This window comes from Lathyrus oleraceus, chromosome 2, assembly GCF_024323335.1.
Source record: "Lathyrus oleraceus cultivar Zhongwan6 chromosome 2, CAAS_Psat_ZW6_1.0, whole genome shotgun sequence".
Lineage (NCBI taxonomy): Eukaryota > Viridiplantae > Streptophyta > Magnoliopsida > Fabales > Fabaceae > Lathyrus > Lathyrus oleraceus.
In genome coordinates, this window is record NC_066580.1 from 441,474,784 (window position 1) to 441,490,843 (window position 16,060).

Consider the following 16,060-nt stretch of genomic DNA (forward strand, 5'->3'; position numbering starts at 1 on the left):
TAAAACTTTGCCGGATTTTCATGAACTAAAAATGTATGTCCAAACTAAAAACATGCACAGATAAGATATTGTAACGATATCATTTGATCTTTTAACAACAACACCAAAGCAATAAGTATGAAAATACTGTAATGAAGTGGAATATATAATTAGGACCAAATGATCCCAGAAATAACTAGTATTTATCATATAGGCCCTCACATTCCCAATAATGAAGCTTAAAGTATACAACAAAAAAGCTTACTATACCTGCCGCAGGCCTTCCTTAGCAACAGCAACAATATCTTGATTCCGACATGTTAAAGACTTAAAAAACATTGAGATGATCTTTGCACGCAAGTCAGAATGATTTGGAGTCTTAAAATCAGCCCATGCCATTGTTGTGCATAGCAATTCAATGCAAGCTGTTCGAAGTTTAGTCAACGATGTCACAACTTTGGGGTTGATAAACTTGGCAACCCATGCATTGTCCTCAGACTCTGCTATTTGTAATGCGTCTTGGAGGAAGTTAACTAACTCAGGAGTCAACTTGAGAAGAGGTGGCCGCAAGGCTAGACAAAAGTTCAATGCTGTAACTGTTCCAACCTACACAACATAATCAAGTGAACAAGTGAATGAATAAAAGCTCTCAAAGAAAGAACAAATAAACAACCATAAGGAAATAAGAATTTAAGGATACCTGTTGATCAACTGTCTTCAACTTAAGTGGCCGCACTATGAGAGGCTGGAGAAATGGATGATACAATTGCTCTAGTAATTCAGACACCTCACTACCAGTCCTGCTAGCTAAAAGTGCCAAGCATGATTGTACATTCTTTCTCACAATGATAGAGGCATTCTGGTTGAATAGCTCTTGAGCAAGAAAATCTACTACTCCTTGAAAGCTCTTTTTCCGCGCCTCACTGTTTGCTTCATCAGCATTATTCACTACTCGAAGAACCTGAGTGAGCACTTGACTTGTCTCTTCCTGCTCCTTGCTAGCATAAATTGGAAGCTTTTTAAGGACATATGTTAGACCTCGCACAATTCTTACTTGAAAAAGGCAGAGAGTCTCAACAGTGACCTTTCCAACCAAGGCACCAAGTCCCATGACACCACCTATTTGTGCTTGCCATTTAAGTCCATAGCAACAATGAAGAAGACGGGGCAATAATTGCTCAAACACAGGAACACGGACACTAGGGGGAGGAGAATACACGGGATTCATCGATGGACTAGAGACAATCATAGGTGTGCCAGGCCCTCTGGACATTACGAAATCAGTATGTTTTGAACGAGCAAGAAACACAAGGGTTTCGGCAAACACATTTAAAGCATCAAGAGCAGCTTTGGCATGGAGCCTGTTTTCATCTGCCAGTACATCAACTAAAGCATCCAAGAATACCAAAGGATCCAGCTCCTTCAGATTTGAACAAACATTAGATTTTATCCTAGAACCAACATGCACAGATAGCGATGAACCTATTGCAGCTGCTGATACATTGCTGAATGAAGAATCAACATGAAATATCATCGCGAAATGGCGACATATATTGACAACAAAATCATCTGCAGAATCTGTGAGATCTGGCTCACCATTGGCAGCAATGATAGTCATTAAAAGAATCTTGAAAACAGATTTCTCAGCCATAAGTTGAGTCTTCGTCTTAACTCCTAAGTCAGCCTGGAAATGACATACAATATATTATATGACAGCAACGATAAATAAACCATAGCACAAACCCAACTTAAATACGTAATAATTGAATGCAAAATACTAGAGAGAACAGGAAGAGACACTTAGGAAGAAGCACAAGTAGTTATATCATGTTCAGGTCGTGAATGTCATTCAGCAAAAGGAACATAATGGTAATAAGCTGTGGCAGAATTATTGATCAATTTATGAGACTGTTGTGTAGGAGTGATCTATAAAATGTGGTGTGCAGAAACTAGAGATGGCAAAAAGGGTCAACTCATCCTGTTTTGACCCGCCCCGTCATTAACCCGTCTTGAAAGGGGTGGGGCGAGCCAATTAGAGGTGTTGAATTGAAAATCTCACCCCACTCCTTTTTGTGACAGGTCGGCGGGTAGACCCGCCAATGTTTTTCTTAAAATATATTAATTAAAATGATCACAAACTTAATATAAAAATGTAAGAAATAAATAAAGACACTGTAATATATACTAATGAAGCCCACTAAAAATATGAAAAATAGCATTTATATATTCATATTTAATCATTTATAACTCTATAATAATTCAATAATCTAAAATAAAAAATTGGTTAGTTCACAAATTGAGAAATTATGAGAAATATGAGGTTAAATTCAAGAAACTAAAGGGATGGGATCATATTAAATGACTTTTTTCTCTACTTTTTGGAGGAAAAATTTAGAAAATGAATTGTGATTTATTAGTAAAAAGAAGTGTAAAAAATAGTTTGTTAAATCTTCTTTTAACCCAACGAGTCAACCCGCCTCGCCCGATCAGCACCCCATTTATCTAGCGGGGAGGGCCAACTGGTAGTGGGGTTCAAAATCTCAACTCTGCCCCACCAAAAACAACTGACTAAACGGGCCGACCCAACGGGTCCCAACCCATTTTGCCATCCCTAGCAGAAACTATATATGTCCCCACATTAATCAAAAGCGCTGGTACAGTGTTTTGGAGAATTTGAGAAGCACTATAATAGTAGCAAACTAACCTTTACATCAATTGACTCAGACCTGCGTGACGAATGATCAACCGTAGAAGCCAACAATGTAGACAGCTGTTTGGATGTGCTTCCTTCATCAGTAACAGTTCCAGGTAAATTGAGTTGAGATGATAAGCACACGCGAAGGAACTTTAGAGCCTGCTTCCGATAGAAAGCATCCATGCCACAATTTCTGTTCATTATAGCCTCTACAGCGAGATTTATGCATCGATCAAGTGGCACCAAGAATGGGGTGGCAGGCTCAAATGTCAAAATCAGGCGAAGCCCATGCTCAGGGTTCTCTTTACACTCGAGTGCCAGAGGCTCTTTGAGGAATCGCCTATTTCTCCCACCTAACTTTCCAAGAAGCTGTAATGCTTTGGCACCCCAAGGATAGGGAGCTGGTCTTAGGTGAGACCACAAGGCCAGAATCACCTCAGACATGACATTGGCCATACTAGGTTCTAGGAAGTCGGGATTTAAACTATCGACCCAAAACTCTAGTGTTCGTAAACCAAGACTTACTAGTTCATCACTTCCCTTGAGACATAATACCAGAGGCTTCATAAGACGAGACAGGTATGGTAACAGAGAGCTCAAACGGGCAGGCATGGTCATGCAGAGCTCTAATAGAAGATCTCCCATATCCTCCACAGTTGGCCCTTCCAACATAGCCAATAGCAAATTGAGGCAAGGCTGCAACAAGGGGATCAGGTCCCGCAGCAAAAGCTCAAACTTGCACCCTGAAAGTGCCCGGAACATTGTTCGAAGCAACTGCATGTAACCAAGAGGTCTTTCAACTTCAGTAGAACTTTTCATGCAATTTTCCATTATGACAGGCACATGAGGCTGCAAAATCCGTTCAAAATCTGAAGGTGCTTTAGCAACAGCACCAAATATAAACCGAAAGAGATGTAAGACCAGTTTTGCTGCAGGTGAATCTGGGTTTTTCAACACATCAAGTTTGCTGTTTACAAGAAAATTAACAAGCACATCAGCAAATGGCCGGTACACTTTAGGGGCCGCAAGAAGAGTAGAGAATATATGGACAAGTTGTGTGTTGGAGATCATGCACTCAAAAAGCTCAGGCATACACAGAGAGAACATATCCATAAGATCTCGAGGTTCCATGATGGCCAAAATTTGTGAGAAGAGATGAAGCATTTCCCTCTCCTCATCCTTCTCCTTAAATAGTGCTAAGCAATGAACACCACTTTTCAAAACACCAGAGGCTTTGTAGACCTGCACAAGACTCTAAAGTCAACTTAAAAAGTTAAGCTTAAAAACACCAACATTCAACTTAAACCTATCTGAAGTACCTCATCTTCTCTCATGCCCCTAGATGCTTGAGGTGGTGATAAATTAGATGAAGGTGGGACAAGCACCTGTAATGTTCCATGAATCAGGAAAATATCACACATGAAAAACATTATGTAGCAGGACGGGGGAGGTGAATCCACAGACTGCAATCTTTATACCAAGGATTTATTACCTGGGATCTAGGAGAATGTGCATGAGTGATGCTCCATATGATGGTCTTCATTCCTGAAAGTCATAATAAAAAATGGTCATTCTTCTGATGATAAAAATGGGTATGTTCTTCTGAAAAATATAAAACTGAGTATGTTTACCGGTCAACGAAAAACAATAAAACTAGTTGAAAGCTTGACACTCTAAAAAACCTAGATAAGGAACTTCAAACGGTTTAAAGAAATAAATTACCCATCACCAATGTCTTAATCAGATGCTTGTAATCATTTACTTCCTTTGAATATTCAGGAGGGCCCACAATATTGAAAACTGCCTGCAAAGAGAACGTGGGCCAAAGTCATTTCAAGCAAAACCTTTGTAGCACCGACACCTCTAAAAAAAGGTGTGTCAGTGTCCAAAACGGACACCAAAGTTTAATGTATTTATTTCTTCAAATTATTACCGGTGTCGACGTGTCAGTGTTGGTGTCATGTTTCCGGTGTTTGTGCTTCATAGAGCAAAACTCAAGTTAATGGTAAATAGAACAGTACTTTAACAATGAAGAATTAAAAAACGGAAATAGTACTATTTTCACTTAAAGACATAACTTAAAAACAGCAATAGTGTGCAATGATGGAAAATTACAAGTTACAACTTTTCAATTTTCATCCTTCATTCTTATTGTTGATATTTACATATGTATATATAGGAAGAGAATATTACCTAGAATATTCCTTAGTATATTCTAGAATAGAGTAGGATATCTATGTAATTAATACTACGATCTGTATTTTTTCCTATATAATTCATCTTCCGCTGTGCTATTCAACACACGGTTTAATCTAAACGTCTCTTAGTCTCGTTTACTTCACCACTTATCAATTATGCTTTGATTAGGTCTTGGTGTTTCAGGTTTTGATTAGTTCAGATGTTTTAGGTCTTGGCGTTTCAGGTTTTGGTCAGTTCATATGTCTTAGGTCTTGGAGTAAAGTTATTTAACCCAAGTAGGCTATCCAATTCTCTATAAAATTCTGATTCATTGAACAATTATACAAGTACAGTTTATTCATCTATTCAGAAACTGAAAATGAAAAAAAGAAGTTACTTTATTCTGAAATTTAGTAAAAACATATACACCAGAATGAAAAGACTAAAATCCCAATAAAACATACTTCCAAAAACACACATATATATTGTAGTAACAGTTAGCCAAAAACAACCTTCATTTTCAAGCAACTTACGATAAAAAAACAACCTCTGCTTTAGATGGTTTGTGTTGGGAGAAATAGGAGAGAAACAAAGAATTAGCCTCTAGCTGAGTGTGCAAACAACCTCTGATTTAGATGGTTTGTGTTTGGAGAAATAGGAGAGAAACAGAGAATTAGCCTCTAGCTGAGTGTGCAAACATATAACTGACTCGTAATGGCTCTTAACTAGTTGGTGGGAGAGTGAGAAAAAGGATAAAAGGGTGAGGAGGGGACTGTAATAACCATCGAAATATCATGGAAGACTTCAGATCTCTTGATTACCTGGGGATTCTTTTCATTCAATTGAAATTAACAGTATTCTTGTTTTTATTATTCGCTTCTTTCTGGTCGAATCTTATCGCAGTATGTAGATGGCCTACAATGTCCAACTTAATGACAAGAGCTTTTATTTAGTTAAACAATATGACCTTATTCTCAATTCATAACATAACCTAAATAGTTCTCAAATAAAGATATAAGTTTACTTCCTAATTTTGGAGTATGCTTTCTTATGTTCGCCATCATTCCCTCCTGAGCTTATCAACAAAATCCACAATCCTGATATAAAATGATGGTGTTCCAATGAATTAGATGCATGGGGCATAATGAGGAATTCCAAAAAGCAATGTCCTCAAGTTCTACTAGAATTGCAAACCAAGAATAAGTCGTTACTTTAGAATGTGTGGGTTGGGCCTAACACATACCTACAAAACCACCGACTTGTAAGGTGAGGATTGCCCCCACTTATAAATAGAACACAGGTCATATCTCTAAAGCCTAAATCCACCCCTTCAAACCCAACATAATAAGGTGTTGGATGTTGCAATGAAGGCAAGCCAAATGCCGCAATTTAGGCGACTAGGGGCGGGCCGCAATTTAGGCGACTAGGGACGAACCGCAATGAAGGCAGAAATTCCAATTCACCCCCTCACACTTGGGCCTCAATGAGACCGAAGCATGGACGATGCGGGAAGCCCACGAAATGGTCAAGGATAGGCTATGGTACCATCTTAGAATGTGTGGGTTTGACCTAACACATCCCTACAAAACTTTCTTGTTAGGTGAAGATTGCCCCCACTTATAAATACAACATAGGCCATATATAAACAATGTAGTACTAATTCACCCTATTCAAACCCAACACAATGAAAGTGTTAGAGGATGCAATGAAGGCAAGTCAAATGCCACAATTTTAAGCGACTAGGAGCGGACCGCAGTGAAGGGGGAAATTCCAACAGTATATTGATGAAAATAATGTATTTTTACTATTATGAGTAATAAGTTGTAATCAGATATTTAGTCCATTAGTCGGATTCATTAGATTAGAATAGTCTATATAGAGAGATTAGTGTTTGTACATTATTCATACTTAATATATTATTCAATTTTCACATTAACAATTCCTCAATCCTTTCCTTCCTTTACAAGTGAGTTATAACTTATAAAGCTGTTTCTATCCACCAACGGCAAGAAGCTATGCAAATAATGACATTCTGAAACAAATTTGGATTTGAAGATAAATATCTCAGTGACATTATTTAGCATGAATAAGATTCTCAAGTTTCCTAACAACCTGCACGGGGAGTTCAAGCTTTGATCTCAATGTAGAACGATCCTTTCCTTCATCACCCTCCTCCAAAAGCTATAAAAACAAAAAACAATAATAACATTAACAAGTTAAAAACAAATGTGGCAACACAAACAAGTAACAAGCAAATCAATGAATGTAAACCACTATATTGTAGATATTGCAAGACTGATTGGGGGAATTTATAAGCCATAAGAACAGGAGCTTACTAAGTAACCTGACTCTCCATAAAAGAAATGGGGAATCAGGTTCAAACCACTCCACCCTAAAAGACCTAAACAAAGAAGAACTTCAGAAGTATTCCTCAGTGAGTTATGCATTGATTGAACAGAGAAAATGTTTGAGGAACAACTTCAAACCAAGAAAGAAACAATAAGATGATATAAGAAATTTTTAAGTAGATCAAACACGGAGCAGACTTATATTGAAAGAAAACAGTTGTTAAGAGTCCCACATCGAATAATATATGGCTTGAACATGTGTTTATAAGTGGGGGCAATCCTCACTCTACCAACCGGTTTTGTAGGGTTGAGTTAGGCCCAACCACATTTCTTAATAACAGTAAAATCGCATTATCCAGTTATGACATCAGAAAATAGATGTCCTCGATGATGAGAAGACTGAAAAATAAAAGATGGGGCAAAGCAGTTAGAGTAGCTACAGAAACTAGCTATGTGGTTAAGACTTCAAAATAGTAAGAAAAAAAAACATTAGGCAAACAGCTGTAGGTTGTAAGAGCAGAAGCTAAGCTTAAGTTGACGGGAGTAGAAGTGGACTGATTCTGAATCATTGGCATTGAGGAGCCAAGCAGTAGTATAGCTGTATAAAATAATACAATATTTTTCTGAAGACAAAATGAAATTTTATACTGCATAGTACTACCTATTAAATTTTCCTTATGATGAAATTGACGCATTAAACTATTTCAGAAAAATTGTTGCACAATCTTGGGCAAAACAGAAAATTAAAAAAGGACGTGATTTAGAGAAAATGAGCAGGATAATTTATAACAGTGAACTAAGCTAGTGCAGATTGATACGATTCCAACATTGTACAGCACACACTACGACAAAATTGACTCATGTTAGTAAATCATCACTGATCAAGTGACCAAGAAGACGAAAAGTTTTAAGGTACCATAATCAAGTAGAGCAATGGTTTATGTGTGCTTAACCATTTGTTAAATATTCTCAGAATAATATTGATATTAGTAAATGAACGAGTGATGTCATTCCATAACCTCCCGGTCAAAGGAAGAAATAAGGGAAAGGGGTGGAAAGAAATGTAATGGATCCTTTCATATTCCAGTTCATTCCAACATATTTGAGGACAATCCCAAAAATGACAACTAATGACATTTCACTTGACTCCCTCCAATTTCACTTCTTTCCACCAATTCAAAAATAGCCTCAGATATGATCTGGATATTATAACTTTATAAGATATTTTACGCTTTGAAAGGTTGCAAACAATTAGTTTTCGTATATTCGAACAATTACACTCCCCAAAAAGAAAGGTTGCAAACAATTCATATTAATGAAACTACATGTACACAATTATCACGAGGCAATATCAAACTTTAAAGTAATCCCAAATAACCTGTGGTATTGTCCGTTTGAAAGTACTGAATTTCCCAACAAAAGCATCCAGAATGCGGCCCTACAAAGCAATGTCATTTGTTTCAATCCCAGAAAAAAGATTTAGTACAAAACCAATTTGCCAAAACCTAACAGAAATTGTGCAACAGACCAATAAGATCCTTGCTTCATCTGTAGATTGTTGATCAACCCCTTTCTCAAAAATTGGTTCCACCTGGATCCAATGAAAAGAGCATAACATAAGAAGGCTACAGGAATTTTAAACAGCTACCAAAACCTAAAACTTTCTCTTCAGAGATATGGGGCAGAAAATAGAAAATAAGAGTTCTGTTGTTGACTGAGAAGAGATTAAGAGACAACAAAAGATATTCCAAAAAGTGAAAATAACAGCTAAAAAGAACAAAAAGGATAGAAGAAAACAAAAGAATACAACTATACCTATGAAATACAGAATGTTAACTTCCTAATACAAGCTAGAAACCATGGAAGTCACAAATAACCAGATAAATTTCACTTCACAAAGCTAGTCGGGCAAGAGCATTATAAGCTAATAACAGCACAAAATGAATATCAACAACATTCTCAGTATTTTTTAATAAATCCATTAGAACTAAAAATCAATGGAATGGAGATAGAAATTAGAAAATGAAAACAGAGAATAACATTAACTATATTCTTAAGAAGAGTTAGGTACCAGATTCAACATTAAGCGAGCGCAAGTGGTGTGGATACTCAATGATAATGAAGCATCGTGCATATTACTTGAAAACAAGTAAATTATTCGCGACAACTGCAGCCATATTGAATTCAAATTAGCAAGATTGTGTGCAATGGAAACACTGCAGATGAAAGATATTTGCAGCAATATAATGGGACAAAAATCACATTCAAAACAAATATCCATGGAATGTAGTTACAAATATTAGTGATCATCTTTGCCCCCGTCAAATGTTTAAACTTCTGCCAACAAATTTCCATTTACAATAATATATATATATATATATATATATATATATATATATATATATATATATATATATGTGTGTGTGTGTTTATTTAACAAAATGTTACAAATAAATTTAGGAATAATTATAAAAGTAAAAATCTATCAATTCAAGATGCCATTTAATATTTCAGAACTCCAGTAACCACCCTCTTGTGCTGCAATTATTTTTGTTACATTGAAAAATTAAAGGCACAAAGCACAAAGCATTTTTAAATTCACAACATATTTTTTTACTTTGATGTCTGTTTCCTGTTTCACTCCATACTGTGAACTATATTTGTGTTCTTATGAAATATACATGCTGGCTTGATATTTATCTAATTCGTGTGCACATTCATTTCTTACGAAACATTTATGTAATAGTAGAAAATTTATTAGGTGAGAGAAAAAAAATGGAGTATTGAAGCAACATAGATTATAATCATAAATGAAACCATAAATACAAAAATCAAAATAATAGTATGTCTCAGAATTTGGGTTGGGTCTAACTCATCCTTATAAAACCAGTTTGTAAGATGAGGAATACCCCCACTTATAAACACAACACATGTCATATCTCTAAGCAATATGGGACTAAATTCACCCCTTCAAAGCCAACACAATGAAGGTGTTAAGGGCTGCAATGAAGGCAAGTCAAAGTGCCGCAATTAAGGCGACTAAGGGCGGACCGCAATTAAGGCGGAAAGTCCAACACCCCCCCCCCTTCACGCTTGGGCCTCAATGAGCCCAAAGTGTGGACAATGCGGGAAGCCCAACAATGGATCTAGGATAGGCTCGGATACCATCTCAGAATTTGGGTTGGGTCTAATTCATCCTTATAAAACAGGCTTGTAAGGTGAGGATTGCCCCCACTTATAAACACAACACAGGCCATATCTCTAAACAATGTAGGACTAAATCCACCCCTTCAAAGCCAACAATGTAGGACTAAATCCACCCCTTCAAAGCCAACACAATGAAGGTGTTAGGGGATGCAATGAAGGCAAACCAAAGTGCCGCAATTAAGGTGACTAGGGGCGGACCGCAATCAAGGCGGAAAGTCCAACAGTATGCAATAGCAAATCAACTAACCAAAGCTAACAGATCTTCCATTATATTCAACCAAGTGTTATGAATCCTGGATAGAACAGAGGATGGCATAATGGCCAGCCCCCAAAACACTATAGGAGGAAAGCCAACAGCTGGACACTATTCTAAAGAATTATACAATTTATGTAACTTGTACATATACATAACTGCACAAAAGCTATTTGTGAACAACCGATAAAGAGGGTGGAAAAAAAAAAGCAAGAGCAGTAAAGTTGTAACCCAATTTTGATGTTTTTAATTGCAAAAGTCCTAAAACACCATAACAAAAACCCTAACAATTAAATCTCGATGGTTTTTTAGAGTTTTCAGACCCGCTATTACAGCCACGCTCCAAACCGCTCTCTCCTGCGTGACCTATTGCGTCTGTGGGATGCTCCATTACTAAGCTATAGCGCAATATTGATTTCACTAATTCAATCAAGGAACAACTCTGGAATAGCCACTAGCTCTTTATTACAGAGAAGCTCACAAGACCACTTAATCCCATTCAATATGAAATAAATAAAACATTGTCCATCCCTCCTTACGAGATATCTAAATTGGCATATGATATATTGCTCCAAACTCATTGGAGCCTGGATAATATGTTTAGTTGAATTACGGTATGCTTTCAATGGTAATTCTAGTTTACTCTGACAAAATCTTGTATTAATAGTTTAAGATCACACCAACATTTTAGTCATTAAATGATTATTGAAATACCAATTTGGTCCTTAATGTGTACATTTTTTACTTTAAAATTGTCCAAAAGTCATTGGAACAAAATTAATGTTATGCTGATATGACTAAATATCGTCTTTGTAGGTCCAATTAAATATTATCAATCTTTCAATGACTGTCTCAAAAATCTTTTATGAACCAAATTTTGAGTTTACCTCTTAGTTTAATTATATAGGGTTCGTAAAAAAAATATAATTCTTATTCTCTATAAAAATATAAATTACTAAAAAGCAGAGTGAATATTAAAATGAAATCCAACACCTAGTACTTCTGCAAGAAATCACTAAAAGCGGCAGATAAATCTAAAATGAGATGAAGAGAAGACATACCTGTGATAATGACAGATCCTGCCGAACATGATGTACAATTTCTGCCAGAAGACTATAGGCCAAGGGCCTCAAAGTCTCAAAGCACGCACGCCCAGTCCCAACCAGATTCCTGAAAATTTGAAAATCTATTAACATTAGAGAACACCCAATACAGCTGCATGCTGTCAGGCTTTATTTCCTCTTATTGTTCCACAATTTCTCTATATCCTTTCCAATGTTAACGATAGCAGATGGCAGGTCACGGTGGAAGGTCAAATATTATTAACAGAGGATCCCTATTTGAAATTCTTACATCAAATTTCTGCATCAATATCTTTTAATAAAATATTGTTACCTTTGTTCCAGTAAAGTGTCAATCAGAGGAAATAAGCCTCTCCTGAAATCAGTTCCAAGGACATGTTTCAGGGATATTAATAACTCCTGCATCCAACACTTTTGGCTTTAAATCAGAGAAAGAGAAACTCAATAACAAAATCGCAAAATAAACAATTGTATCACCTTTCTAATGGTTACAGAGTCAGTACATGTTACAAGCAAATTCACAATGCTTTTACATATACTTTCTTCATGTGGCCTTATATAATCAGCATAGCTTTTCAACAGATACGTTAAAAAAGAAACTGTCTGCAATAACAAAAACATAAAACATGTAAACATGTGATAGATAATATTAGGTAAAGGATTAAGGAAATAAATTATTTAACGATCAACAGATAAAATTTGTGCCTTTTCAATTATGCACAGCAAAATAGGCATGATAAAGTAGGATATAACTCCACTTCCTTGTGGCCACTGGAAGGAGGATTAAAGTTTCTAATATTAGAAACATTGCTGGGTTAACCCAAGGAGAGAAGCAGAAACATATAAAAGACTGAGAAGTGTTTGCATATGTTTAGCAACCAAAATACATCCACCACGTCTTTTTGGATGCAATGGGCTTATCTTAATATATATTGAAATAAATCGAGTAATAACAATATTTTTTGGGTTTCTTTACAACTTCTCTCCTTCTAAAATTACATTTAAATAGCAATATCCCATTGTTGCAAGAACAGTGGGATATAGATAATAAAGTAATTCATTCGGTACATCCTGGCATTCAAAATCAATGGTTCATTGAAGTGACTCTTCTTGGTTTTGTCGTATAGATTTTTCATCTTTACATTTCCACCATAAAAACCTACCTTGACCTGTGCGCCCTTGAGTTCGGTGAAATGAGTTCTCAGATGAGGAGGAACCCTTTCAGGGCCAGGAACCGATATAGCAGTAACCATCAAAGGCAATAATTGAGGAATATTTGCTTGGACAAAATGACTATACAATTGAAACAAAAACATCACCACCAGTGGACTCTCCGTAACTATCTTGAATGAACGGGTACTTGGATTGAGCTGCGAGCCAGTGGCAGTAGCAGGGTTTATACCTTGATCCGAAAGTGAGTTATCCATCGGCTTGACATCCTCCCCTGTCATCGCCATGTTCTCAAAGAAATGACTAACAGTCAATTTAAAATTTTGGTAAATCTTGCATACAAAGTCGAGAAAAGGCTGGACTTCATTTTCTAAAGTCGGCCTAAAGTTCCTCAAAAGATCAAAGATTATACGAATACAAATCAACCCATTTTCTTCATTATCCGTTGTAAGCACCTGCATAGCAACCTTCAATAGGTCTTGTACAAAAGGCCGGAGAACTTCACTGTGTGGGAGCCTATTCAATATCTCAACCACAATATTCCTAAGCTTATGTTCAGGATTGTCCACAAACTGTGGCTTTGTAATTTGCAGTAGTATCCCCGAGAAGGCCCGAAAATAACACTTCAAAAAATTCAAATACTCAGCAGTATGGGCAATTTCAAGACTATCCCTAACCTCCATCACCATTTGCAACCTCGCCTGAATAGCTGTTTCCATCCCAAAAACAAAACCAAAAATACATTAACCAAATGCAACGCGGAGGAAAAAAAAATTCAAACCAAAACCAATTGAACAACACAAACACAAACACTGTTGAATCTATTTTCCTACAGCAAGTTATTAGAAAACAAGAACAATTATATTATTCCATTTCTAACCGCAATCAAACAGTAAAGAAAAAGAGAGAGAACATACTGAGGTCTGACTCAACGAGATGGCGAGAATGTTGCTCGAAATTCTGAACGGGACTCATGTTGGCGATGAAAAGCTTAAACCCTAACTACCTATGCAGAAATAAATAGGAACAATTTCCCCTTTGATGTAATTACGTGAATGTGATCATATTTCTAGGGTTCAACAAAACAACACTGATCTATAGGTTATGTAACCGAACCAAACCGGTCCTTCTACTGAGCTCTAAGCGAGTTGAGACTGCGACACGGGGAAATTGATACAAGGAGCGATTGATGAGGTTGAAGAAGGAGAAGGAAGAGGATTGAGGCGAAACTGATAGCTACAGGGTTAGAGTAAGGTGTGTGTATTTGTTAGGGTGAACGGTATTTTCTCTGTTAAGCTGCGCACTTCAACTCGTCGCCACCGAGATATAGTCCTCCGCTGGGCTAGTCTTTTAGTTTTATTCAAGAAAAAATATGCAAACACGTCCACAGTTCGCATCATTAAGAGCAAAATAGTAATTAGCAATTATTTTTTTTTAGAAAGATTATAAAATTTTAGTTTGACTTTCGTGTCTAGGTTAACTCTTCAATTTAGCATTAAGAAATTTAGGACTACTTCCGATCCTATTTAATTTATGGGAAATTGATCTTGATCATTTTTATTGTGATAAAAAGATAAATAAAAATTTATTTGAAATTATTTTATTGAGGAGGTTTTTTTTAATAATTTATCAATAAATGGAATTTGTGAATCATTTGTATCCCAATCACTTGATTATTTGATTTTTTTAAAATAATCATTATTTTTAACTTTAATTCTTAAATAATTATTTTTTCGAAAAAATACGAAAATAACCACTATTTTGAACTGATGCGTCAGTTGAATTGGCGCATCCAATAAATTAGAGAGGAGACGTTATTATCTTTGCCGCATGTATGCAAAACCAACGCAGATAGGCGCCACATGCATTGGCGCATGCATGTCTTTGTGCCACATGCATTGCCGCATGCACTACATAGTGAATGCGTCAATGCATGTGTCACATGCACCTTTAATTTTTTTTAATTTAAATATTAATTTTACAAATAAATTTTAAAAAATACTAAAAATAAAAATTATATTTATGTTATAATCAAAAATTACACGAAATTAACAAGAATTTCAATGACTCGTCCGATTGAAACGCTCCACTGTTCCACATCCAGGTGCGTTAGTCTGTCTTCGAGGTCTCCCACAATTTTCCTGTGGTGTTTGGGGTCTTTGAGTGCTGACATGATCCAATTGTGGTTGGTGTGAAGGTCCAGCGGTATTTGATAGATGTGTCATCATTTGTTCCCAATAGCGGGGGGGGTTCTCGCCAGCGGCGCTTCCGTAATTGAGTTCCCCATGTTGTCATAGTTGGGTCGAGATGATTGAGTGAATTGCGGATGGTATGGTTGCCAGAATTGGGACATTAAATCGGTTTGGAAACGAATCAATGATTCCTGGGATGTACTATAGTCAAACAATAGTTGGGTGTTGTGGCGATGGGTGTTGTGGCAATGGTTGGGTGTTGTGTACGATGGCATGAATTGTATGAATCACCTGGGCTATAAACTGTTGTATCTGTTTCGTATGGTTGTTGGTGGGAAGGGTTTGATTCTTGGTTTTGAGGTTGGGGTGTGGCATGAATGGGTTGTGAGGTTGGGTGTTTGGTTGTTGGGTGTATATGGTAGGGTGATGGTGTGAGGTTGGTCGTTGGATTTGGGTGAGTTGACATTATTCTTGGACGGGGATTTATTGTTGGGTGTATGATGACAAAGCTAGTTGGCATGGATCAATCAAATACCTTGACCCAAACACAAATTGTGGCGTTGTAACCGATCTAAACCATGTCATATATTGTTAAGTTGGTCTAGCACCATGTATGACTGGTTCGTTTAAGATGTGTTGTTGTTGATTCCTCTAATGACGACACATCTCTTTTGCGAAGTCTCTCAAGTCGGAATAACTCCATTGGGCATCAACTCTTTTTTTATGTCAATCTCCCAAACACGTCGGAGGTTCTGGAATTTGTTACTGCATGCTGAACTGTAGTTTTATCCGGATAATTTGTGTTTTTATTGTCCAAATTGTAGCAGCATCGTGGTTAACCTGATGATCAAGACCCAGATATGGCCTCCATATAAACTGGACAAGAATACGACATGATTAGATGATAAATAATTTGATAATTATTTTTAAATCAAAATAGAGTTGTGTAGGAGTAT

At 36.6% G+C, this 16,060-nt stretch overlaps 1 protein-coding gene across 2 annotated transcripts in view; it reads right to left on the reverse strand.

Moving 5' to 3' along the window:
- LOC127120150 (uncharacterized) overlaps positions 1-14,288 on the reverse strand; it is a 30,959-nt gene extending 16,671 nt beyond the window's left edge. The window contains exons 1-16 of one of the 2 annotated variants that reach the window (XM_051050550.1): positions 13,830-14,288; positions 12,906-13,621; positions 12,220-12,345; positions 12,056-12,141; positions 11,722-11,830; positions 9,272-9,367; positions 8,729-8,791; positions 8,579-8,638; positions 6,965-7,033; positions 4,608-4,652; positions 4,397-4,478; positions 4,167-4,219; positions 3,994-4,059; positions 2,684-3,916; positions 680-1,663; positions 250-585 (exon numbers count right to left, since the gene is read on the reverse strand). In XM_051050550.1, the coding sequence (XP_050906507.1) occupies positions 250-585; positions 680-1,663; positions 2,684-3,916; positions 3,994-4,059; positions 4,167-4,219; positions 4,397-4,478; positions 4,608-4,652; positions 6,965-7,033; positions 8,579-8,638; positions 8,729-8,791; positions 9,272-9,367; positions 11,722-11,830; positions 12,056-12,141; positions 12,220-12,345; positions 12,906-13,621; positions 13,830-13,887 (4,182 nt within the window). In that variant the 5' untranslated portion in view covers positions 13,888-14,288. The remainder of the gene's footprint in view (positions 1-249; positions 586-679; positions 1,664-2,683; positions 3,917-3,993; positions 4,060-4,166; positions 4,220-4,396; positions 4,479-4,607; positions 4,653-6,964; positions 7,034-8,578; positions 8,639-8,728; positions 8,792-9,271; positions 9,368-11,721; positions 11,831-12,055; positions 12,142-12,219; positions 12,346-12,905; positions 13,622-13,829) is intronic. The other variant, XM_051050551.1, reaches the window with a different exon arrangement.
- Positions 14,289-16,060: the final 1,772 nt, after the last annotated feature.